Raw genomic sequence first — 22,450 nt, forward strand, 5'->3', positions numbered from 1 at the left:
AAAACAACAGACCAAAGTCGACGAAAGCGACATCCAACATGACTCCAATAGAGGTTACTCAAGAATATCTGTTGTTTTGATGGTCGTTTTCTCTGGCCTCGCCATCGGGTCCGATGGCTTCAATGCATCCATCATCGGCAACCTGGAGCTCATCATGGCCGTCATCTACCCCCAAGCATTAACAACAGAAGTCGCTTCTCGTCTGTCGAATGCTTTTATGGTCGGTATGATTATTGGCATGCTTTCATTTGGTTATATTTCAGACAAAGTAGGACGGAAAGCTGGCGCTGTCCTGACGACGAGTGTGCTGGTGATTGGCATCGCTCTCAGTGCTGGTGCCAGCGGAGTCACTCGCGATGGCATGTTCTGGATGCTGATTATTGCTCGAGGCATTGCCGGAGTCGGTGCAGGAGGGTGAGAATGCCTTCCTCTATCTATCTTCACTATTGACACGGCCAGAGAATATCCTGTCGCCGGTGCTGGTGCCGTCGAAGCAACCGACGAGACTCCCGGCGTGCGAAACAAACGCGGCTTCATCTTCGCCATGATTGGCGATTTATCAGCGTCGTTAGGCTTTGCCTTTGGATCGCTGGTGCCTCTGATCCTGCTGCTCTGCTTCCATAATAACGTCCAGCACTATGAGGCCGTCTGGCGTATTTCACTCGCACTGGGAGTGATTCCGCCCTTGTCGATCTTTTGGTTCCGCTATCGAATGGCGATGAGCTCAGCGTACAAGAAGAGTGCGATGCAGAAGCAGCGCATTCCCTACTGGCTGGCTGTGAAGAAGTACTGGCGGCCTCTTCTGGGTGTTTGTGCGTCGTGGTTTATGTGTGTACCTCTCTACTTGTATTTGGGCGCATCTGACTGAACAGTTATAACTACATCTCCTACCCTTTCGGGCTATTTTCAACGACCATCACCGAACGGGTCAACCCAACCTCTTCACTCACTCTCAACATGGCCTGGGGAACGCTCATCAACTGCTTCTACATCCCCGGCGCTTTCATCGGCGGTTTTCTCTCCGACAAGATCGGACGACGCCGCACCATGGCCCTGGGCTTCCTTCTACAAGCCATCCTCGGCTTCATCCTCGGCGGCGCACTGGACAAAATCCAACCTCACCTCCCTGCCTTCATCATCCTCTATGGCATCTTCCTTACTCTCGGCGAAATCGGACCCGGCTCGACCATCGTGCTAACAGCCAGCGAGAGCTTTCCCACCGCACTTCGCGGCCACGCGGTCGGGTTCGCTGCTGCATGGAGCAAAGCCGGGGCATCGATTGGGACTGCTGTGTTCAAGCCGATTCTGGCCAGTTGGGGAGATGATTCTTTTCACGGGACGCAGGCGGTCTTTCTGATTGGGTCTGGGTTTGCGGTTGTTGGAGCGTTGGTTGCGTGGTTTGTTCTGGGTGATGTGGATGATCGGTTGGATAATGGCGATGAAGCGTGGAAGCGGTATTTGGCCGGGAATGGATATAGAGTCGAATGGGGGGTCAGTGAGGGGGGAGAGAAGAGTTTGTAGTGTGACATTATCTATTTTATCGGAGTGGATATAGAATGGATATGACGCATAGGATATATTGAGCAAGGGATGGTGATCTATATTACATCGTGCTACAAATGTACTGGTAAAGATAAATCCTTGTTCAAAGCTATTTTGCATTCTTTTGATCGCCTTCTTTCATTGGACTTTGGATGATGTATCTGGCTCGATGGGGAAGTATACCGGTTACACAGTTTCAAAGGGATGACTGCATTGAGTGTCGGAACGGGCCTACTGTCTGCCCACAACAGCAGCAGGGAACCGGTTTTACAGCTTGGTGTGTTGCACAGTATCCATATTACGATGGTGTCACAGGATGGAGATTCAAATGGAGTTTTGTGATCATCTGCAGGCTGCTCCCTTACGCGGTGCCTCGTGGATGATGCATCTGCGGCGCTTCCAAGACGAGTAGGGATGGAATAGATCGGAAATGCCTGACTGGTGATGCCTGATACGAGTGACTACTCTTCACTCGTGTTACACAGCATCATTGCCTGGCCAAAGAATGATCGTCCCTCGCTGAAATGTAGCAGTCGGTTGTATGACATCAGCTATACACAATTGGTATGATAGACCAAGCTAAGCCACAATTCAAACATAAGAGATGCATAGAAATCCACGATCGGCAGAGGGCAGATAGTCGCTGCTTTGGGAAAACGCACAGCATCCAGACGGATGGGAAGATAGATGAGCTGAAGCTATTCAGACTATTGAAACACTGGTCGACTCATATTAATTTGTTCTTCACTGGTAAATCAGTTACCATCCTACGCTTGGATACTCGTCGACTACCCGGATCTTCTCGCCAACATGTCCTTTCAATCGAACGAGACTATGATCCACAACCAGCCAGCAGGCCAATGGGCTGGAAACCTGACTCTTCAGTCTAGTAGATATCCTCCCCCAACCATCCAGTGGGCGCAGGTCTCCAATGCTGGCAACACCGGTAAGCGAATTGAAAGATATGAAAGACATGGACTGACTCATATAGCCATCGAATTGAAGCAAATCCACGTTGCAAAACCAGCCCCCGACGAGGTCTTGGTGAAGATCGAGTACTCGGGTGTCTGTCACACCGATTTGCATGCGTGGAAAGGTTCATTGGTAATCCCGTCTTATTTGGATATTGCTGACTCTTCTAGGCGACTGGCCGGTGATACCAAAGGATTTTTGCGTGGGTAAGTCTTCATTCTCTTGCATGTAGTATTCAATCCTCACGATATAGGTGGCCATGAGGGCGCAGGCTATGTCGCTGCAGTAGGATCCAGAGTCTATGATCTCCGGATTGGAGATGCAGTGGGAATCCCGGTGAGACTATACCATCCTTATGACATTGCCATATTGATACAGATATAGTGGCTTAATAGAACCTGCGGCTCCTGCGAGTTCTGTATCGCAGGCAACCAGCCTCTGTGTCCGGGAACGCAACTGTCTGGATGCAACGTCGACGGCACCTTTCAACAGTACGCCATTGCCAAAGCAGAGAATACAGTCCGCATTCCCGTTGGTATTCCGTTGGAAACTGCGGCTCCAGTGGGTTCTTTCTAATATGATATCTACTCGATACTAATTACGGAATAAGGTCCTTTGTGCGGGTATCACTGTCTACAAAGCTCTGCTCGAGGCAGATCTCAAACCGGGACAAACTGTCGGTAAGCAGCCACCTTGCAGTGACCTGCATGATTCTCTTACTGACGATATCAGCCATTATCGGTGCCGGCGGAGGACTGGGAGCATTGGCCTGCCAGTATGCCAAAGGGATGGGATACAAGGTGCTGGCCCTGTCGTCTGGAACGGCAAAGAGAGCGATGTGTCTGGGTGAGCTGGGAGTAGACTACTATGCTGACTATAGATCCCCAGATGTGGTCAGTGAGGTGAAGAGTATCACCAATGGAGGACCCCATGCTGCTGTCATTGTGTCTTCGGTGGAAGAGCCGTTTCGCCAAGCATTGGGTGTACAACTCCATGATCCAAGTATGCAATTGTATACTGACTGGCTCTAGTACATTCGCCCTGGAGGCACTGTCGTCGCAGTTGGCCTCCCTCCAGGCAAAATGTCGACTGATATCTTTTCCATGGTGACTTCCAAGGTCAACATCAAAGGATCCTATGGTGGCAACCGACAAGAAACAGAAGAGGCACTGGCAGTTCTTGCTCGGGTGGGAATCAAAGTGCAGCCCAAGGTGGTCGGCTTTGCAGAGCTCCCCCGTATCTTTGAAATGATGGACCGAGGCATGTTCGAACAATATATGGGAGTCCATCACTAACAGTTGTCAGGCCAAATGCAAGGTCGAGCCGTGTTGAAGATCGGAGACCAGCTATCCAGATATCCTGAGCGCCCCGGTCTGAGAGATCCGGAAACACCCAGTCTCTACCAGCCTGGCAAACCCGGCAATGTCGTGTCGCCGACTCTCCAGCAGGCCATTGAGAAGGCTGGAGGCGATTTCCGTTCAGACACGGTGACTGTTCCAACTGAGCCAGTTATGCAGGTGAGTCTACTGTTTATATAGATGAGTTGATGTTGATGATCGAATTCTAGGCAATTGTAAACGCTGCCACCTTTGGAGACAACATCTACGATGAGAACGGCGATTCCGCAGTTAACGAGTTGCAAGACAAGATCGCCCGGATGACAGGCAAAGGAGCAGCGCTGTTTGTACCGTCTGGCACGATGGGCAACCAGATATGCCTGCGCACTCATCTGCACCAGCCCCCTCATACCATCCTGCTCGACTATCGTGCCCATGTCCAGTGCTGGGAGACAGGCGCCATTCCTGTTCTCTCGCAGGCCACTGTGACTGGAGTCGAGCCTAAGAACGGAGTGCATCTGACGCTGGAGGATATAAGAGACCGCATCGTTCTAGAAGATAACTGTATGTTCCTTCATCCACTGTCTTGTCAGGTCTAACGCTCTCAGTCCATTTCCCACCCACCCGCGTTGTCTCCCTCGAGAACACCCTGAGCGGCACCATCCTCCCCATCCAAGACGCCCGCTCCATCTCCAACCATGTGCGCAGTGTCCCCGTTCCACCAGGCCGGCCACGAATCGCTATGCACCTTGACGGCGCCAGACTATTCGAAGCAGTGGCGGCCGAAGGAGTCGATATGAGAGACTACCTTGCCAACTTTGACACCGCCAGTCTCTGTCTCTCCAAGGGCGTGGGAGCCCCTATTGGCAGCATCATTGTTGGATCCAGAGAATTCATCAACCGCGCTGTCTGGTTCCGCAAGATGTTTGGCGGTGCCACCAGACAGGCTGGCATGATGGCTGCTGCTGCCTCGGCTGCGCTGGATCACAATCTCCCTGAGCTCCCTCGAGTGCACACCCTGACTCGCCGAGTGGCTGACTATCTCTGTGGAATCGGATATGAGTTCTTGCTGCCTGTCAATACCAACATGATCGTGCTGGACCTGAAGAAGATGGATCTCCCTGGAGAACAGATCGTCAATTATTGTAAAAAGCATGGGCTTTCAGCGTTCCCTAATGGCCGACTGGTCTTCCATCATCAGACTTCGGAAGATGGCGCATCTCGACTGCAGACTGCCCTATTGGAGCTGATCACCAACCACAGACGGTCGAAGCTGTGGGGATAGATTTTCTGGATTTATTTGTATGCTTAAAAGATAATATATAATTATGATACTATACACATACGTTATGACTCCCCACTCGGCCTGGAATCCAGAATACTGAATGGCAAATCCGGATTTGCGATTTGATCCACGATGGAATAAAACTCATACGACGAAATGCCAATATCGTTGAGAAACTCAATATCACTTGACAGCGCATCTGTCCGCAAGGCCTCACTCTCTATCACCGAAGCATTAATTTCACCATCACCAGTGTGATTTTCCTGCTCCGCCCTTGGACTATTGGACAACGTCAGAGTCTGAAAGCCTTGTGATTTTGCACGCGCAGCCAATTGCTCAAGGAGAGCTTCAAGGTGAGACAATTCCGCCTTGCGCACTTCGGCTACTTTGTTTCCTTTGGCTATCATCTCGTCCAATATTAGATGGGCCTTTTGGCTGTATGCGTGGTCGTTACCCTTTGGGAAGAGGGTGTTGGCAATGGCCAGATGGAGAGTGGCTGCGTATGTGAATTCGAGGTCGTATGGCAGGAATACCTCTGTTCAGTTAGCAGATATTAACGACAGAGGAGAAGAACTAACCAAGAAGGCCATCATCTTCAGATAATATCTGGAGTGTCTTGTCGGCTGATTTAATGCCGATCGAAATCAATGTCTCTGTGGGAGTGAGAAAGTCCTGCCAATCTTCTCTCTCGTGGCTGTCATTCTCAAACCACTCTTTGAGAACAGAGAGAAGAAGAGGGCGTGTGGCGACAATTACACACTTTTTATAATTAGAATGAGCCATTGTGTAGGATTACTTTACTGACCTGGTGATATAGCAGGGTGATATGCCTCGTCCCATTCGGTGTTCTATCAACGGAGTTTCGAAATCTGGAATGGACCATCCTCTCAACCTCTTCAGCATGCCCAGCCAGCGAGTGTAGAATAGACCGTGTCGTATCTAGAAACACTCCCAATTGAGTCTTTTCCGATTTGTATACCGCTGAATAATGTTAGACATAGTACTTGAATGGACGCTGACTGAACCTACTGGCCATGATAAACGATAGTAACCGCGACAGTTTCGCCTGGAGACTGAGAATAACCTCCTTATGAGAGCATCTACTCGACGGCTCAATCGAAGTGCTGATATCGCTATCCTGCGTCGTCGTGGGAAGCCCGACCGATGAGGAGAAATGGCTGTCCATGATGTACAACGTCCACCACAGATTACGACATCGGGTCACTGTTTCAGCACCGAGTTGATCGTCAGGGAGCTGGGTGTGAAGGCCTTCAAACTGTGCTATTCGGACTGCCTGGCCGACCTGTCTGAGTTAGCAGGTATCATCAGAAGAGAAAGATCACTTGCATATATATGCGCCGCTTCTCTTTGGTCGATGGAGTATAGATACAACCCAGCCAAGGCGAGAACCTCGATCGCCACCACACTATGCTTCCACAAGGAGATATGTTCTGGCATCAGCGACATGGCACGGACAAAAAAGGTCGAACCTGGCGGGTCTTTGTTTCGTGATCCCAGACGAAATGCTGTCCCAAAAGCAAAAACCAACAACAGTTGAATAAACCAGAGTCTATCTTCATTCACGATACTGGCAGCGTCGCCGTGATAAAATTCCCGAAGACGGCTGACAAACAGCCCCTCATTGAAGAATTGATAGTTCTGGCCGAGGTGGAATTTTGCTATATTGAACAGATACAAAGCGTGGTCGAGAGAAGGAAGACGACTGGTATCTGGAGGATCATTTGCGGCACATCGAGACAGCTGGAGAGGATAGATCTCTCTTTCTAACAGGACAGGGGCGTGATCTGGATACTTGTTGTGCAGCTTTTCGGTCATCATGATGGTGAGGCGAGCAGTAAACGACCAGGTGGACGACGGAGCCAGCCAGACTGTTTGTCAGTACCTGAAGAAACATCAATACGATGACTTACTCCAGTGTCGTCTGTTTGGTTTTGTGTTTTTAATCGTCGTTGAGGGTAATGTAAATGGATTCGTCCAGATACTACGCGCATAGCCAGTGGCCGGTGGTGATTCTTCTGCAACATCCAAAGGCATCCCAGCAGTGTCGATTGTATCTGATTGCGATAATGACGGAGAAGGAACATTGTGATTGTTCTTTTGATGCTCTTGAACCTGTCTCTCCAATTCCCGAAGATATCTGGATGTGTTATCATCCATCGTGGTAAAGGTCCAAGCGACGAACCTTTCTGACACGATAATCTTGTTGACTCCTTCAGCAAACTCGCAGTGTATCATTCGCCGCTGGCAGTTGTTGCAGGGCTCATTTCCAGAGCATTTGATCTTGCTATGCCTGCATGCGATGCATCTGCCATTATGTCAGCTCTCCATGCCGCGAAGATTGTTGATGGTAAGCGCTTACGCATTTGACGTCCTTCTTGCTTTGCGACGGTCTGTCTGCATTTTATCAAGCAGCTATAGAAGCAGGAAGAATGAGGTTGAAAGATGGACATTGTTTGGGAAATGAAGCTATCTCCGGTCCTTGTCGACCCCGCACTTGACCAAACAATGAGGGGAAGATAACAATTGGAGATATTACCGTCTACGACTATCACACCCGATAGATCCGAAAGTCTCTCTTATCTCGGGTTCTTCGGATGATGCGTCATACTAGTGACATCTGGGATTGCAATGCGCACTGAATACTAGGCTGTATCTCCACTCTGCCTCTTGGGATCTTTCCATCCAACCATCTGAAGTATCTCAGCCCAGAACCCAACAGGAGGCGATGTTACCACCGCCTCATAAGCATCAACCAGCGGTCGCTCCCAGATCAAATCTGCCTCTTGGGCCCTCGCAACCTTGGTGCGATAGGCGAGTTTCCAGAAGGAATACGTAATAACAGCCACGATGAGCATCGCGTAATGCGTGAAAAAGTTGGAGACATCCCACGGGGTGAAGCTGGCGTAACCGTAGAAAATCACAATCAGCGACTCCCCAACCAGTCCGATCCAGGCGCTGTATGGCTGGAATCGTCCGTAGTATGGGAACTTGGCGCGATCGACGTTTTGTGTCTGACAGGCCCAGTAGAAGAAGATATACGTCACCGAGACGACAATATAGTTGATGATGCCCCCGGCAGTAATGAGATTGGTGAGCCAGGTGAGTGCTTGCGAGGATCCGTTGCCCAGTTGAAGCAGCGACAGCAGAGGGAAGCACATCACGACCATGACGCAGTATATGGGCACTCCTTTCTTGGTGCATTTGGCCAGAAAGTGTGGAGCTCTGCCGTCCACCGCGAGGCCATACAGACTGCGACTGGCGGCGTACATGTAGCTGTTGCCAGCGGAGAAGATGGTCGTCACGAGAAGTGCATTCGTCAGGTGTGGCAGTCCACTCATATTGAGATTCTGCATTGCAATGATGAATGGCGAGGATCCCTCAGCGCCATCGCTGGCGTTGGTGATAAAGATGGACACGAGGGTTGGGTCGTTGTATGCGATGAGCACGCCAACACAGAGGGCGCCCATGATGTAGAAGAAGAAGAAGCGCCAGAAGACGGTGATGAATGCGCTTTTCACGTAGACTCGAGGATGCTTTGCCTCTGAGAACAGATACTGCAGTAGGAGGAAGCCACTGATTTATAGCCATGGAGATCAGCCACATCTTCGGAGCACCCAGGTTGGATATCTCCAGCGAGTCAAGATGGCTCAAGCGCATCTTTCACCGAGGGTTCTAACTGTGTTTGTATATGTTTTGCGGTGGAGAGTCTACTTCTTTCAGTGTATCTGGTCACGTCTCTCGTTCCATCCGAGAAGACCGATCTGTCGTATCCGATTGATATTCAGAAAGCCGAGGGTATGGCAGTGAGAAGATTCGGGAATATCGGGTCCAGATGGCCACGAGGACAGGATCGATATGCTGTCGATATAGCAGATGAGGCATGATTCTCGGACTCAAAAGGGATATATCTACCACTCAATATCTCATATCAAGACAAATCAACTAAACCATCAATTCATATTCAAAGATATCTTACTCTATCCCGTACAACATGACGCAGACCGCAGTCGTATCAGCACCGCCTCAAGTGGCTCACTTGACAACGACACAAAGAGCCATTCGCCCAACAAACAAAATGCCCCAGTTCTTAGTTGACGAGGCCCAGATAGCAGACAAACAATGCTTTGACCCGAAGAAGCACCTCAACTTCAGTCCTCCCAGCAAAATCTACACCATGGAAGAGATCGGACTGGATGGCCAGGGAATCTCCCCTACTGCAGTGACGGCGCCTTTCCAGCTCTTTACGGAAGAAGCCATTCGACAGATGAGAGCGGAGATCTTCAGTCTCCCTGTTTTGGAGAACTGTCGATATACATCGCCTTTTATCAAGAATACCATTCGGGGAATGGGTCCTGCGTATGTCACTGATCCTGTGTATTGACGGCAACCGCTGATTCTCTCTTGTTTAAGGCGAGCACCATTCACCTGTGATGCCTGGAACTCGTCCGATCTTCTTGCCAGAATGTCCGAAGTGGCTGGTGTTGACCTTATTCCCGCGATGGATTATGAAATCGCTGCCATCAATATCTCCGTGAACGATCAAACTGTAGCAATTACAAACAACGGTACATCTGACTCTGATGATGGACTGCCAGTTTTTGCGTGGCACCGCGATAGCTATCCTTTTGTCTGTGTCACCATGCTCTCTGACTGCACCGGTATGACGGGTGGAGAGACTGCCCTGAAGACGGCCAGCGGGGAGATTATGAAAGTGCGCGGTCCTGCAATGGTATGTACTTTCTGAATCTATTCAAAATATCCATATCTCACTGTCTACAGGGAACTGCTGTTGTCATGCAAGGACGATATATCGAACATCAAGCACTCAAAGCACTCGGTGGCCGTGAGCGTATCAGCATGATCACCTCGTTCCGGCCAAAGTCGCCATTTATCAAAGACGAAAGCGTGCTGACTGGTGTGCGTCCCATCAGTAATGCATCGGAACTGTATGCCCAGTTCATCGAGTATCGAGTTGAGATTCTGCAGGAAAGGCTTCGAGAGTTGCAGAAGAAGGAAAGACAGCGGGAGAGAGCCAACCGTCCGTTTGACACGGTGGAAGTCAAGAGGATTCTGAAGGAGCAGAGGGACTTTATGGATTCTACGATTGCAGAGCTTCTTGTATAGCTTGGATGTTGTTATCTTGATGATGTATTGATTGAATTGTTTGAATTCTAGTCATGATGATAATGGTGATGTTACAAGTAACCCAACGAGTGCTCTTTGGTATAAAAGTAGTGTTATCCAAATCAACTTCATTCATAATCCATCGTTGGGATCTATAATATCAAATCCTAATGTTCTACCTCTCATGTCACTCATACTCTGTCTCTGTGTCAAGAAAACTTCCTACCCAGGTGCAATGCTAGCTAGTTATACACGCCTAACATCTGGCTGACAAAGTTGTGATCCACTCTATCTATCTGGATAATCGAGGATAATCGAATACGTTGAAGAGGATAATAATACCAAGACTAAACAACCTGAAACTCGATCGTTCCCAGCCATGGAAAGTGCACGAATATGGCCAAAAGAAGCGATACATCAAAAGTTGCATATTCGGTCGGCTCGGTCGGCTCGGACGTGAGGTTCTGTCATGTATCTCCGAGAAAAGACACAACATGTAGAACCCGTATACACTGATGTGTTGGTGGATTCGGGAAGGCAATCCGATTGTAGTGTAGATAATGAGGCAACCCGAAATAGCCGATGCATGAGCACCAATGATGAGAGAATATACAAAGGGGATGGACCACACCTCCAAGTTCTCCCTTGTATTGTCTGCCAGACCAGTTACAAAAGCCATTCTGTTATAGTTTACTCTCATTCCAGAAAACTTCTCATTGAACATCCTCACAATGCAAGCAGCGAATCGCCTCCAGAAATCCCTCAGAAAGGGCACTCCCTCCTTTGGCGCCTGGCAGATGCTCCCTGGCACGAACCTCACCAGAGTCATCTGCCGATCTGCACCGAACATCGACTGGCTTTTGATAGACCTCGAACACGGGAATCTCTCAGACGATTCGATGCATGAGATTGTGGCTGCTGCCGCAGCGTGTGGCGTCTCGCCTATTGTACGCGTCCCCGAAGGACAACACTGGATGATCAAACGTGCCTTGGATTCCGGAGCGCATGGCATTCTTGTCCCTGTTTTGGAAACAGTTGATGATGCAAAGAACATCGCGCGATACTCCAAGTTACCTCCCACTGGTAACCGAGGGTTTGAGAGTCTACTGGCTGTGGAAAAGTTTGTCGAGCAGCATCCGCACGGTGGCAATGTGAGGCAGTTGACCGGCAGAGAATACGCACAGCAGGCCAACGATTCACTCGTCATTGCCGTACAGATCGAGACCAAAGGGGCGTTGGAGAATGTCAAGGAAATCGCTGCAGTGCCGGGGATCGATGTGTTGTTCATTGGACCTTTCGATCTGGGGATGAATATCGGCCATCCTATCTCCAGTCCGGATGAGATGGACCAGGAGCTTGTTGATGCAATTCAATCCATTCACGAAGCTGCTCAAGAAGCTGGGAAAGCGACGGGAATATACTGTGACACTGGCGAACAGGCAAAGGAATATGCAAACAGAGGATTCCACATGGTCAGTGCCATGACAGACATGGTCGGCATCTGCAAAGTGTTCAATCAGGCGTTTAATGCAGCGAAATGAAGAGACTTTTGTTAATAGTTGAGCCATGCATATTCTTTCCTCACCCTCTCCTCTACATCCCACTCCCTTAGGCGATCCTTTCCCCAAAACACATATCCCCAACGTCGAAGCTTAAAATCACAAGACCGCAAAAGATCAATAGATGCATCTTCATTATCGCCATCGACAGCCCATGTCCATGCCAGATTGGGGCTATTCCAGTCTGCATCGGATACAAATGTTTTGCCATCTGCCTCCATGGCGTAGTAGATGTAATATTCAGCGGGAAGCGGAGTTCGAAAGGCTTCATTTAGCGAGAATGGGGAAAGCCCCGTCACTTGACCGCGGACCATTCTGAACTGTTCTTCCAGTCGTTCCTCTGGGTTGGGGATTTGAGATACACGGATCCAACGATGCAGAAATTCAAGTCCAAAACTCATCACGCACTCTCTATGGCGGTCATCAATGACAACTAAGCCAGTTAGTATATGTGGACCATAGTAAAAGAACTATACATACACTCATCTGGGATCGCACCAGGAAAGTGCTTCTTTTCAAACTCAGTTTCCATGTCGGATGCCCCTGGAAGGGTTTCATACACCCGGTATATGAACTCTCGAATGCATTGAATCTCTTCCATCTCCCATGGACTGAAAATCGTAAGAAATAGATCGGATTGGTCTGATGGACTCAAAACCTCTTCTTTTGAGAATGGCTCCCCATCATTCAACACCAGACCTTGAGTGTTAAATAGCAGGCGGAAGATCTCCAGTCGATAGAAAGCGCGTTGGATACGGAATGATTCAGATGGTGCCAGTATTATACTACCTTCATCAAGAGTTTCTGCATTCGGTCTATGTTGACAACAGTCGTTGGCCATCTTAGAAGTCAGGAAGAGTACAATGTGGTGAAGGTGAGCCATCTCGATCAAGTCATCTTCAGCCAGATTTGGAAAAACATCGGAGGTATTCACTTCCGGGCCCTTGTATTCGTGTTCGATCAGGGACACTGGTGCCTGAAGTACTGCACGCAGTAGATGGTAGTGGGATAAAAAGTCATCGAGTGCTTTGCGAGGGGGAATGACGAGGCGTGTTCGTTCTTGTTGGCCTCGTAAGGCAGTCAGGAAAGCGATGGCATCGACCATGACGGGCAGTTGAACGCATCTCTGAATCACAGTGGATAAAAAGTGTTTTCGTTGAGATCGATAGATTGCGTGGAATGAGGGAGAGGAAAGAACCAGGGATTTGAGGGAGGGAAAATCTGGAATGTGATAGAAAATATATGTTTTTATCTCTGCAGGCAGGTTGTCTAACAACGATGATCCCATTCTCGATACTTGCATTGCGGATGGAGATGGATTGGTTGAACCCGTTTTATAAACAGATTTTATGTTTATTCTTTGCCACGTGGACTTGTCACATCCAATCCTATATCCCATCCACAACCACTTATTTCTATTTTCATTTCGAAAGCCTGATCGCATCGCTGACTTTATGTAGAGTTTCGCTCTTTGGCAGTTGGTTCAGTTGTAAATACTATGGCCTCGTTTTGCACGCCAACAGATCTCAAGAGATGGACTTTCTGCTATATTCTGGCTGGTCATGATTGAAGACCGCTGGTTCTCATTGCCTAGCAAGGTTTGCCTGTTGATTGTCAATGTGGTCACTCTGGCCATTGCATGTGTGATTGTATGTTTATTCCCTGTCTACTGATTTGATGCCAACGATAGCAGTGTGGCCGAATCGGACAGCGGTAAAGTAAATCCCAACTCGAGTCTCTCCTTGATCACATATGAAAGCAGGCTGAGAATATCAAAACAAGGCAATCCATTTTATCTTGACCTGGAACTGAACCATCACCAGCGGTGTACACTCAATGATACTCAACCCATTGCCAGACTACAAGTGAGAGAGCACACCCTCACTAGCGGGAGGATTCTTTAGATATTCTCCACTTGATATCATTAAATCCCCTTGACTCTCATTGTTTTTTTGGCAGATACAAATAGTTGCCTGCGATCTCTCCTCTCTTCCTTTGTCGCATCTCTCCCATTGTTTCCCCACATAAACAAAACACCTTTGGCCTTTGCCCATCAACACACCACACCTTCTCTCTTCCTACAACTACAACTCACACCCAACACACATTTATACCAACTCCTCAAACCGAGATACTCTCGAATCACCCATATTGAACCTCAGATCAACTGTCATCATGGTGATCTGGAATTCCGATGCCGATGCCAAGGTACGTACCACCCCAGCGTCTGCCATCTTCGACTAACACAGAACTCCTCCAGCTCTTCCTTGGTGTCCTCAACCAGCTCAAAGATGCCAAATTGAACATCGACTACGCCAAACTTGCTGAATTCATGGGCCCAGGTATGTATTTCGAACATCTTACAAGATCATGCCAGGCTAACAAAAGAACAGACTGTCTCGTCGGCGCCGTCAAGAACCGCATCGTACGCCTTAGGAAGCAGGCCGAAGAGTCCTCTTCCCCCGGCGCTGCCAGTGAAGGTGATGGTTCTCCTGCTCCTGTGCTTGCTGGTACACCTTTGAAGCGCAAACCCGGTTGTCCCGCTGGTGCTTCGTCGAAGAAGCAGAAGAATGTCGACACCGAGGAGGATGTTGACTCGAATGATGTAGCTGGGTTTGTGAAGAAGGAAGAGGGCAAGGATACCAAGGCTGGAATCAAGGAGGAGTGTGAAGATGAGATCTAGGGCAGTGCTGGTCTTTGGAAGTTTGCAAGTGGGTGGCTAGTTTATCCGTCTTGTTAGGACAGTGACGGCTACGGTCTTTCAGCAGATGACGACGTGGAATAATTCGAACGCATCCTGATCAACTTGCATTCAAACTGTAGATACGTGCTTCATTATAAGTTCTCTTCACTCTAGCCCTGCTCATTTCTCACCGGGAAGATCTCCTGCCTTGTAGGATCCAGTCCTAGACACCGAAAAAACGAAAAATAAAACAAAAAGAAGTTAATTGCCGATCCCGCCCTCCATCTCGGCCAAATCCGATCTAGAAATCCTCGGCATTATTCGAAGTCTCCTTCGCAATATCCTCTGCCTGCGCCACGGCTTTCTTGGTCGCGCGTCGCTTGCGGGGAGGACCCGACTCGGAATTTGCAGAGCGCTTGGAACCCAAGCTGAACGTGATTGTATTGTCTCCCTTGAGATTCTTGCGGTACTTCGAGAGCTGGCCCTCGAGGGCTTTGGGGCTGGGCTTGTCTTCGCCGGCTGGAATCAATGTCAGTATTTTTGTTGGTATGAAGTAGCGAAAGACTTACGCCAGGCCTTGGAGAGTTTGTCCAAATCAATGTGGAAGCTTTGGGTTTCGAATATTGTTTTCCAGAGCTGGTTCACGTTAGATTTGAACTGGTAGTCAGGGTAGAGGGGAAATACAATCTGTTCGTTCTCCTGAGTCCAGCGCATTTTGCTAGTTGATCTGCAATGAGTCGAGGTTTGGGAGGAGGAGTACGGGGTATAGGGTTGTAGATGATAAACAAAGAGAATGGAAGGATTGTGAAGAGTAGAAAAATAGGGATGAAGAGGGAAACAGAAGAGGATGTCAAAGGATAAAGAAAGGGAGAGATAGTCGGAGAGATAAAAGAGGAGGTAGAAGAAGTCGAAAAGAAAGAGGTTGTGTTGTGTTGTGTTGGTTTATTCACTTGTTGCTGGGGAACACAAAGGTCCCAGGCAGCTTTCCACACTGGGCGATGCTGCTGTTTACAATGAGAAAATAGTGAAAGAGAGCAAACAATAGTTGGTAGAGATAGTAACAGAGAAGTGAGGGCGAATCAAGGCAACAATGACGAAAATGGTGTCAAGTTGGATATCCCCTCTCGTTTCTCTACTGCGCGTCAGATATAGCGCCGTCCTATTCCTCTGTCCCAGGACAGAAGGAGAATCCGGCATTCGATCATGTTGACAGCTGCCAGTCACTTCATGTTTCGGCCAGAAATAGACACAACTAACCTCACCATCTAGGCTGGCATTTCCGTATTTAGTCGCGGCCTTTCTCCAGCAATTCAGAATACCATCCGAAGGTTGAAACTCCACTGAACCAACACATGTGGCCGTGTATTTGGCTGTTTTATATCGAAACCGATGTCGGGGATTTTACCTAACAACGAACACACCACAGCCGATACATAACATGGGGTTCAGCATTGAGTACCATAAGCCGAAGCACTAGCATCTACTGCGTGGCCTGGTTAGCAGCACAGCGTAGCACATTCAGAACACATTCCAATTTGATCTGGAATAGACCGGGATAGTACTGTTGGGGCCCCTCAGCCCACGGATCTTCTACGTAGCCTGGACCCTCCCATGGTACAGTATATGACCAACACTGGGCACGATTTCAAAAGGCCGCCGTCGGCATGGCGTTGCAGTCTCAGAGTTCAATAAGACGGACGTTTCCAGTGGAAGTCTCTCAATAGACTTGTTGAATTCCGCGTAGGCTGTTCATGTCGCCAATCCAGGAGATCCTTCATCGGGCTTCTCGGGCCAAACGCCGTCGCTGAAGCCATTCCGTTCTCATATTGGCTCTATGCGCTAGTTACTCGGAGGTCCGTCTGGGAGCCTAACATGCGAATTCAGTTTTTGAAGTCAACATCAGAAATTGCGGGATTCCGAAGTAATGCAGTTGAAGTCTGACAGTCGGGATAGAGTGAGATGGAGGGGCAAAAGAGATCGCGTTCGTGGTTTGTCGACAGAAGATGGCGGCGTTTTTTACCCCGCATCGCGACGTCCCCAACTGCCACTTCTTGACCTTCAACACTGTCCATCAACAATGAGTTTTGGCTACGGAGTTGGCGATTTCCTTGCGATTTTGAAGCTTACCAACAATGTGAGAAAGCGTTTCATCAATGCGCCAGCACAATTCAAGGCGGTCTCAGACGAGTAGGTGATGTCCCAGGTTCAAAGAGTAGATTCTCACCAGCGCAGCACAAAGACTCTGTCCAATGTCCTTCGCGACATCGAGGATTTCCATTTCGAAGCTGGCCTCGACGATCGGCAACAGAAGCATTTGAATAATATCTCCCATGACTGTCACTGCGTCTTGCAAGAACTCGAGGACGTTCTCGACCGATACCAGGAATTAGGCCCCGACAAAGGGTTGGCTGGCACTTCGCGACGAGTATGGAAGCGAATAAAGTGGGATCAATCCGAGATCAATTCGGTTCAGCAACGGATACACGGGAATATTAAAGTGTTCAATCTCTTTCTTGCTGGTCTCACCAGGTATGCAATCTGATTTTGATTCCTGTTAATATACTGACTGCATAGCCATGTCGTTTTTGCCATTCAGGAGGGAGTCGATCAAATCAACAACACACTGGACAACCAAGTTCGACAAGAGATCATCAACTGGCTCGCCCCAATCAGTTATGCCGCCCAGCAGAGTGATATTCTGAATCGGCGACAAGCAGGCACTGGGCAATGGCTATTAAACACCAAGGTATTCAAGCAGTGGTTGGATAACGAAAAGCAGACGCTCTTTTGTCCCGGCATTCCCGGGGCAGGAAAAACAGTTCTCACGTCAGTTGTAATTGACCATCTTGAAAAGAAATTCAGTCACAATCCGAGTATTGGAATTGCATACCTATACTGCAACTTCCGACGGCATCATGAGCAGAGGCTGGAAGATCTTGCTGCAAGCTTACTGAAACAGTTGGCCCAGAGACAACCACTTTTCCCCGACACTGTGAGATCGCTTTATAACCATCATCGAAATACAGGAACGCGCCCAAGTCTGGATGAATTGTTGAGGATCCTGTATTCTGTTACTGCCAGTTACTCACGGGTCTTCATTATGGTCGATGCCTTGGATGAATATAACATGACCAGTGGATCGTTGACCAAATTCCTAACAGAGCTGTTCAACATGCAATCGAAGCATAATATAAACCTCTTTGCAACATCAAGGCACAATCCAGTAATTCAGTCGGCCTTCGAAAACAGTTTGATCCAGGAGATCCGTGCCAGAAATGAGGATGTGCAGTCATATCTGCTAAGCCATCTACACCAGCTACCTTCTTTTGTATCGCGAAATAGCCAGCTGCAGAATGAAATTATTGAAGCGATCAGTGAATCTGTAGATGGAATGTGAGTATTCTCTATCCCTGCAGCAGTTCCAAACTGATCTTACAGGTTTCTCCTCGCCCATCTCCATCTTTCCTCACTTATTGGAAAACGGTCACCCAAGGCTATCAAGAATACACTCAACAAGCTACCATGTGGAACAGACGCATATGATGTTGCCTATGAAGACGCTATGCAAAGAATCGAGTGTCAGGTTACAGACCAAAAAGAAATGGCAAATCAAGTTCTTTCGTGGATCACTTGTGCGCAAAGGCCACTGACCATATTCGAACTTCAACACGCACTAGCCGTTGAAATTGAAGAGTCAGAATTTGACCAAGACAACCTCCCTGATGCCGAAGACATATTAAATGCCTGCGCTGGTCTGGTAACAATTGATGAAGAAAGCTGCGTCATTCGACTAGTTCACTATACTACCCAGGAATATTTCGAACGAACATGGATAAGGTGGTTCTCTAGTGCCCACTATGGCATTACACGGGTGTGCATCGCATATCTGTCTTATGATGTTTTTGAGTCTGGACTATGTGCAACCGATCATGATTTCGAAAACCGCCTACAGGAATATCCACTGTACGACTATTGCTCGCAGTATTGGGGCTACCACACACGCATGCAGGCTGTCGAGCAAGAATGGATCCTCAATCTTCTGGTTGACGAAGGCAAAGTATCTTCTTGTGCTCAAGCCCTCGTCACATTAATCGGGTACCCACAAGTGATTAGACGAATCCACCAAGCACCAAGAAGTGTAACAGGAGTTCATCTGGCAGCACATTTTGGACTGGAGACTACTCTGAGATATTTAATTGCAAACGAAAGTATATGCAATTCTCCCGATTCTACTGGGCAGATGCCATTGTCCTGGGCAGCAAAAAATGGCCAAGTGAAAGTAGTTCGGCTGTTGCTAGACCGATTCCATGATCCCGACTCCAAGGACAATGACGGCCTAACTGCACTAGCACTTACATCTGAAAACGGCCATGATGAGGTAGTCAAGATGCTTTTGGAAGAAGGCGCCGATCCAAACTCCGAAGATAACGCCGGTCGAACCCCGTTGGCATTGGCGGCTGCAAATGGCCATGTCTCCACTGTCAATGTCTTGCTCGAGTTCAATGCCGATCCCGAAACCAAGGATACTGAGTCTGGTTGGACTGCACTTAGTTGGGCAGCTGGCAACGGTCATGACGAAGTAGTCATGCTCTTATTGTCAAAAGGTGTTGATCTAGAAAGCCAGGATAATCATGGCCGGACCCCACTTTCATGGGCGGTTGATAATGGTCATGAAGAAGTCGTTCAATCTCTCCTTGACCATGGGGCTCATCCAGACCAAGAAGATGGTGATGGCCAAAGACCGCTGTTATACGCCACTTATAACGGTAACGAAGACATGGTCCAGCTCTTGTTGAAGCATGGTGCTAATTTGCAATCTACGAATCCTGGACATGGCCTAACCCCATTAGGGTGGGCAGTCATGATAGGCCATGAAGCTGTAGTCGAATTTCTAGTAAGAAATGGAGCTGATATAGAGTTTCGCGATCCCAAATATGACCTCACTCCTCTTCTGCTGGCGGCGGAAAAAGGCCGCGAGACAATATTCAAGCTGCTACTCAACTCCGGATGTGATCCGCATTATAGGAATCATCACGGTCGAACCCCTCTATCATATTCTACGGCAAATGGCCATGAGAAGGTCACAAAGCTCCTTTTGGAAACTGCCTCGGACCCAAATTCCAGAGACAGATTTGGCAGAACACCGTTGATGGGTGCTGCAGCCGCAGGACACTTGGCGATAGCTCGTATACTGCTTAGTACGAATACTGTCAATACAAGCGATCGAGATATATACGGCCGCGATGCGCTCTTTGAGGCGCAAATAAGGGGGCATGGAGATATAGTGAATCTTCTCTTGGGCAGGGGCATCACTACCGATACAAAGACTTGTGCTATCTCTTCGGATACGATGGAATCAAAAATGAACCATGGCCATGCTTTTTGCGATATATGCCTCGTGAGGATATCAAAAAGCGATCATCACTTTCACTGCGATGTTTGCCTTGGTGGTGATTTTGATATTTGCCGGTTCTGCATTGACAGTGGGGCTTCTTGCCTTGATGACAGCCATGGACTTGTTAGAAAAGCAACTGATTTTGACTCTATGGTATTAGATTAATATAGACAGAAATGATGCCATCTCAATTTCAACTCGCTACGTTCTATTGGTTAATTATTCAAGTAGGCGAACCGGTTCCTCCTGGCTCAGCCATTGCTGGAATTCGAACAGAGCCTGGTATCGATGGGACAATTTGTTCTGCTTCGTCAGTTGACATCATATCGAATAATCCCGATGATCGTACCTTCTTATCGTGCTCCATCTCAGCCAGTGTTTCCCCTTGATGCTCAAAGATTGGCTCCCATCCTATCCACATTAGTATATAATGAAATTATATTCCAAACAAAGACATACCAAATATAGGCGGACCACGCGACGGAACAATCTTGCCCTGTTGAAATTCAGCAAACCCCAATTTTAAAGTCAATTGTCTCGCACCTTTAACCGGCCTTGAAACAGCAATGGCTCTTTTCCCGGTCCTGCAGAAAAGGCAAATGTACACACTGCTTCTGCACTTCTATCTTCATACGGATCCAGCAGTTTATTCAAACCATCGTTGCCCAGTGATTCGAGGAAATATTTGCTTCGCAAGCATCAGCATTGATGAATGTTATTATCACGAATGACCATACATATATGGACCTGGCAGTCCTTTCATGGCATTAAACTCCAAGGCGGAATCTTCAATCACTACTGGTCCATTGATCTATGCATGTTAATTAATATAAATCTATACAAATCGGGACAAACGCATACAATCTGAGCAGCCCGTTGGCATTTGTCTCTTGCAATCTCCTCCAGCGTCCCTTGGATCTCCGGGATATCCAGTGCTAGGTTCTGCACTGGGATAGCATCACCAAGAATGGCCTTGACCTCGGCGACCTTGTTGTGGTTGCCAGTGACGAATATTATCGGTTTCATTATGAATTGTGTCGACGAAGATTTCATTCATTTTGGCATTTTGGCCTGGCTACCATACACTAACCGGATATGGTTAGCGCGGGGTTACGCTTTGTAGACTGTATACAGACTCAACACCATTTACACAAAATCAGCACTTATATTCAAGCCTCCCCTGGCCAAATCGAATCAGCCAATGTCCGCACCAGCTGCAGTTTCGCCCACATCTCCTCCCTCGTCAGACGATCCTCCCGACAGTGACTCGCAAACCCGCATTGCGGACTGACTCCCAACCGCTGCAGTCCCTCCTCCACAGAGACATTGTTGCCCTTGGCAATAACAGTCGCTGCTCCCAAGACTCGCTCACGAAGCTCTTCAATTGCCTCCAACTCTGCTGACTTGGTCGTCACTACGCCCAGAATGGCATTCTTGTCCAAAGGAAGGTCGCCGAGAGGTTCAAAACCGCCTGCTCGTGGGGAATCGTACTCCAAGTAGTAGGTGTTGACGTTGAGATACTTGAACAGCTTGCTGGCAATCTGGTCATAGCCACCGCTTGACCAGTACCGACCGTCTGTGAAGTTGCCTCGACAGATGTGAATGCCGATGTGCATGTCGGGTGGGACTTGACTCAAACACTGGTTGTACCATTGGATGTACCCATCAAGCAGTTCGTCGGGGTCTTGGGCCTTATCGATCGGGTCATTTCGCCAGCTTTCAGTGATTTCGTCAGAGCAGAAATCTACCCTCGTCAGCAGATGTGCACATTCTCCCATCAGTATCACATACAAGACAGCTGCGGATCGTCTATTTGGACGCGTCTCAACCCGGCATCATATAAATCACGCAACTCCGTCTGATACACCACGGCCAAATCGGCAAAATACTCTTTATCCGATGGATACACACCCGGGAGATATGCCTGGCCGTGCTTAAATCGCATATGATACCAACTCGGAGCGGGAATGGTCAATTTGATCTTGGGAATATCCTCCGTCGGCACCAATCTCTTCAAGGCTTCGAATTCGCGACGGTGGCTGCTGTTGGTCCCCGGATGTTTGATCTTGCCGGTGCACAAAAGCGAACCTCCTGGACGGTATCCGGATTCCAAAAGGGCTTTGATGCTGGGGAAATACGTGCGGAGAACCTTCTCGTCAAACGGCACTTGGTCGAAGCCTTCGAGGCCTTCGAAGAAAGATCCCCAGAATACTATTCTCCATGAGACTTTGCGATGAGCAAGCTAAGTTCACTTACAAGACCGTCTGTATTCACCGTCCGTGATGGACGCAAAGCCCAAGTCGAGCTGCTTCTCGATCACTTTGGTGATTTCGTCATCCTCCAGTTGCTGTCGTTTTGTCTGTTCGCTGGCCACGTTGGGATATTCCAGCAATTCTCGCGGCCGAAGCAGAGAACCCAGATGTTCAGCACGTACAAGAGCAGTCATGATGAAGAGAAGATGAAAAAGATACGAGAAGAAAAAAGAAAAAATTTGGATGACTGGAATACAGAATGTTTTTGAATCCCCGCCTC

At 48.4% G+C, this 22,450-nt stretch overlaps 11 protein-coding genes across 11 annotated transcripts; 5 read left to right on the plus strand and 6 right to left on the minus strand.

Moving 5' to 3' along the window:
- Positions 1-79: 79 nt before the first annotated feature.
- ASPWEDRAFT_53485 (uncharacterized protein) lies at positions 80-1,521 on the plus strand (the record flags this gene model as incomplete). The annotated part of the gene is made up of 3 exons (XM_040837892.1): positions 80-414; positions 460-828; positions 873-1,521. The coding sequence occupies 3 exons, from the start codon at positions 80-82 to the stop codon at positions 1,519-1,521; spliced, it is 1,353 nt and encodes a 450-aa protein (XP_040687263.1).
- An 831-nt stretch (positions 1,522-2,352) lies between these two features.
- ASPWEDRAFT_744953 (uncharacterized protein) lies at positions 2,353-5,136 on the plus strand (the record flags this gene model as incomplete). Its single annotated transcript, XM_040839485.1, has 11 exons — positions 2,353-2,488; positions 2,534-2,638; positions 2,685-2,720; positions 2,768-2,850; positions 2,899-3,075; positions 3,125-3,194; positions 3,247-3,497; positions 3,546-3,774; positions 3,820-4,031; positions 4,082-4,415; positions 4,460-5,136. 11 exons carry the CDS (start codon positions 2,353-2,355, stop codon positions 5,134-5,136), a joined length of 2,310 nt encoding a protein of 769 aa, XP_040687264.1.
- A 62-nt stretch (positions 5,137-5,198) lies between these two features.
- Positions 5,199-7,557, minus strand: ASPWEDRAFT_115897 (uncharacterized protein; the record flags this gene model as incomplete). The annotated part of the gene is made up of 8 exons (XM_040828614.1): positions 5,199-5,671; positions 5,715-5,895; positions 5,942-6,117; positions 6,166-6,426; positions 6,480-7,025; positions 7,068-7,294; positions 7,340-7,462; positions 7,517-7,557. 8 exons carry the CDS (start codon positions 7,555-7,557, stop codon positions 5,199-5,201), a joined length of 2,028 nt encoding a protein of 675 aa, XP_040687265.1.
- A 242-nt stretch (positions 7,558-7,799) lies between these two features.
- Positions 7,800-8,702, minus strand: ASPWEDRAFT_115075 (uncharacterized protein; the record flags this gene model as incomplete). Its single annotated transcript, XM_040828551.1, has 1 exon — positions 7,800-8,702. A coding segment is annotated over one exon (903 nt), but the record flags the coding sequence as incomplete, so codon positions are not given.
- A 530-nt stretch (positions 8,703-9,232) lies between these two features.
- ASPWEDRAFT_53489 (uncharacterized protein) lies at positions 9,233-10,281 on the plus strand (the record flags this gene model as incomplete). The annotated part of the gene is made up of 3 exons (XM_040837893.1): positions 9,233-9,513; positions 9,568-9,886; positions 9,937-10,281. 3 exons carry the CDS (start codon positions 9,233-9,235, stop codon positions 10,279-10,281), a joined length of 945 nt encoding a protein of 314 aa, XP_040687267.1.
- Positions 10,282-11,012: 731 nt separating this feature from the next.
- ASPWEDRAFT_30652 (HpcH/HpaI aldolase family protein) lies at positions 11,013-11,822 on the plus strand (the record flags this gene model as incomplete). The annotated part of the gene is made up of 1 exon (XM_040833446.1): positions 11,013-11,822. The coding sequence occupies one exon, from the start codon at positions 11,013-11,015 to the stop codon at positions 11,820-11,822; it is 810 nt and encodes a 269-aa protein (XP_040687268.1).
- Positions 11,823-12,135: 313 nt separating this feature from the next.
- Positions 12,136-13,132, minus strand: ASPWEDRAFT_71083 (uncharacterized protein; the record flags this gene model as incomplete). The annotated part of the gene is made up of 3 exons (XM_040839160.1): positions 12,321-13,132; positions 12,249-12,273; positions 12,136-12,160 (listed from the first exon to the last, which is right to left on the minus strand). Exons 1-3 carry the CDS (start codon positions 13,126-13,128, stop codon positions 12,136-12,138), a joined length of 858 nt encoding a protein of 285 aa, XP_040687269.1. The 5' UTR covers positions 13,129-13,132.
- An 883-nt stretch (positions 13,133-14,015) lies between these two features.
- ASPWEDRAFT_174993 (uncharacterized protein) lies at positions 14,016-14,523 on the plus strand (the record flags this gene model as incomplete). The annotated part of the gene is made up of 3 exons (XM_040831303.1): positions 14,016-14,048; positions 14,101-14,182; positions 14,234-14,523. 3 exons carry the CDS (start codon positions 14,016-14,018, stop codon positions 14,521-14,523), a joined length of 405 nt encoding a protein of 134 aa, XP_040687270.1.
- Positions 14,524-14,824: 301 nt separating this feature from the next.
- Positions 14,825-15,237, minus strand: ASPWEDRAFT_30655 (uncharacterized protein; the record flags this gene model as incomplete). The annotated part of the gene is made up of 2 exons (XM_040833448.1): positions 14,825-15,042; positions 15,093-15,237. The coding sequence occupies 2 exons, from the start codon at positions 15,235-15,237 to the stop codon at positions 14,825-14,827; spliced, it is 363 nt and encodes a 120-aa protein (XP_040687271.1).
- Positions 15,238-20,137: 4,900 nt separating this feature from the next.
- ASPWEDRAFT_116210 (non-canonical purine NTP pyrophosphatase) lies at positions 20,138-20,944 on the minus strand (the record flags this gene model as incomplete). The annotated part of the gene is made up of 6 exons (XM_040828641.1): positions 20,138-20,221; positions 20,268-20,329; positions 20,378-20,414; positions 20,462-20,606; positions 20,656-20,729; positions 20,780-20,944. The coding sequence occupies 6 exons, from the start codon at positions 20,942-20,944 to the stop codon at positions 20,138-20,140; spliced, it is 567 nt and encodes a 188-aa protein (XP_040687272.1).
- A 143-nt stretch (positions 20,945-21,087) lies between these two features.
- On the minus strand, positions 21,088-22,364 carry ASPWEDRAFT_115904 (cobalamin-independent methionine synthase II family protein; the record flags this gene model as incomplete). Its single annotated transcript, XM_040828615.1, has 3 exons — positions 21,088-21,662; positions 21,710-22,129; positions 22,175-22,364. 3 exons carry the CDS (start codon positions 22,362-22,364, stop codon positions 21,088-21,090), a joined length of 1,185 nt encoding a protein of 394 aa, XP_040687273.1.
- Between the last annotated feature and the right edge of the window lie 86 nt (positions 22,365-22,450).

This window comes from Aspergillus wentii, assembly GCF_001890725.1.
Source record: "Aspergillus wentii DTO 134E9 unplaced genomic scaffold ASPWEscaffold_6, whole genome shotgun sequence".
In the NCBI taxonomy this organism is placed as follows: Eukaryota; Fungi; Ascomycota; class Eurotiomycetes; order Eurotiales; family Aspergillaceae; genus Aspergillus; species Aspergillus wentii.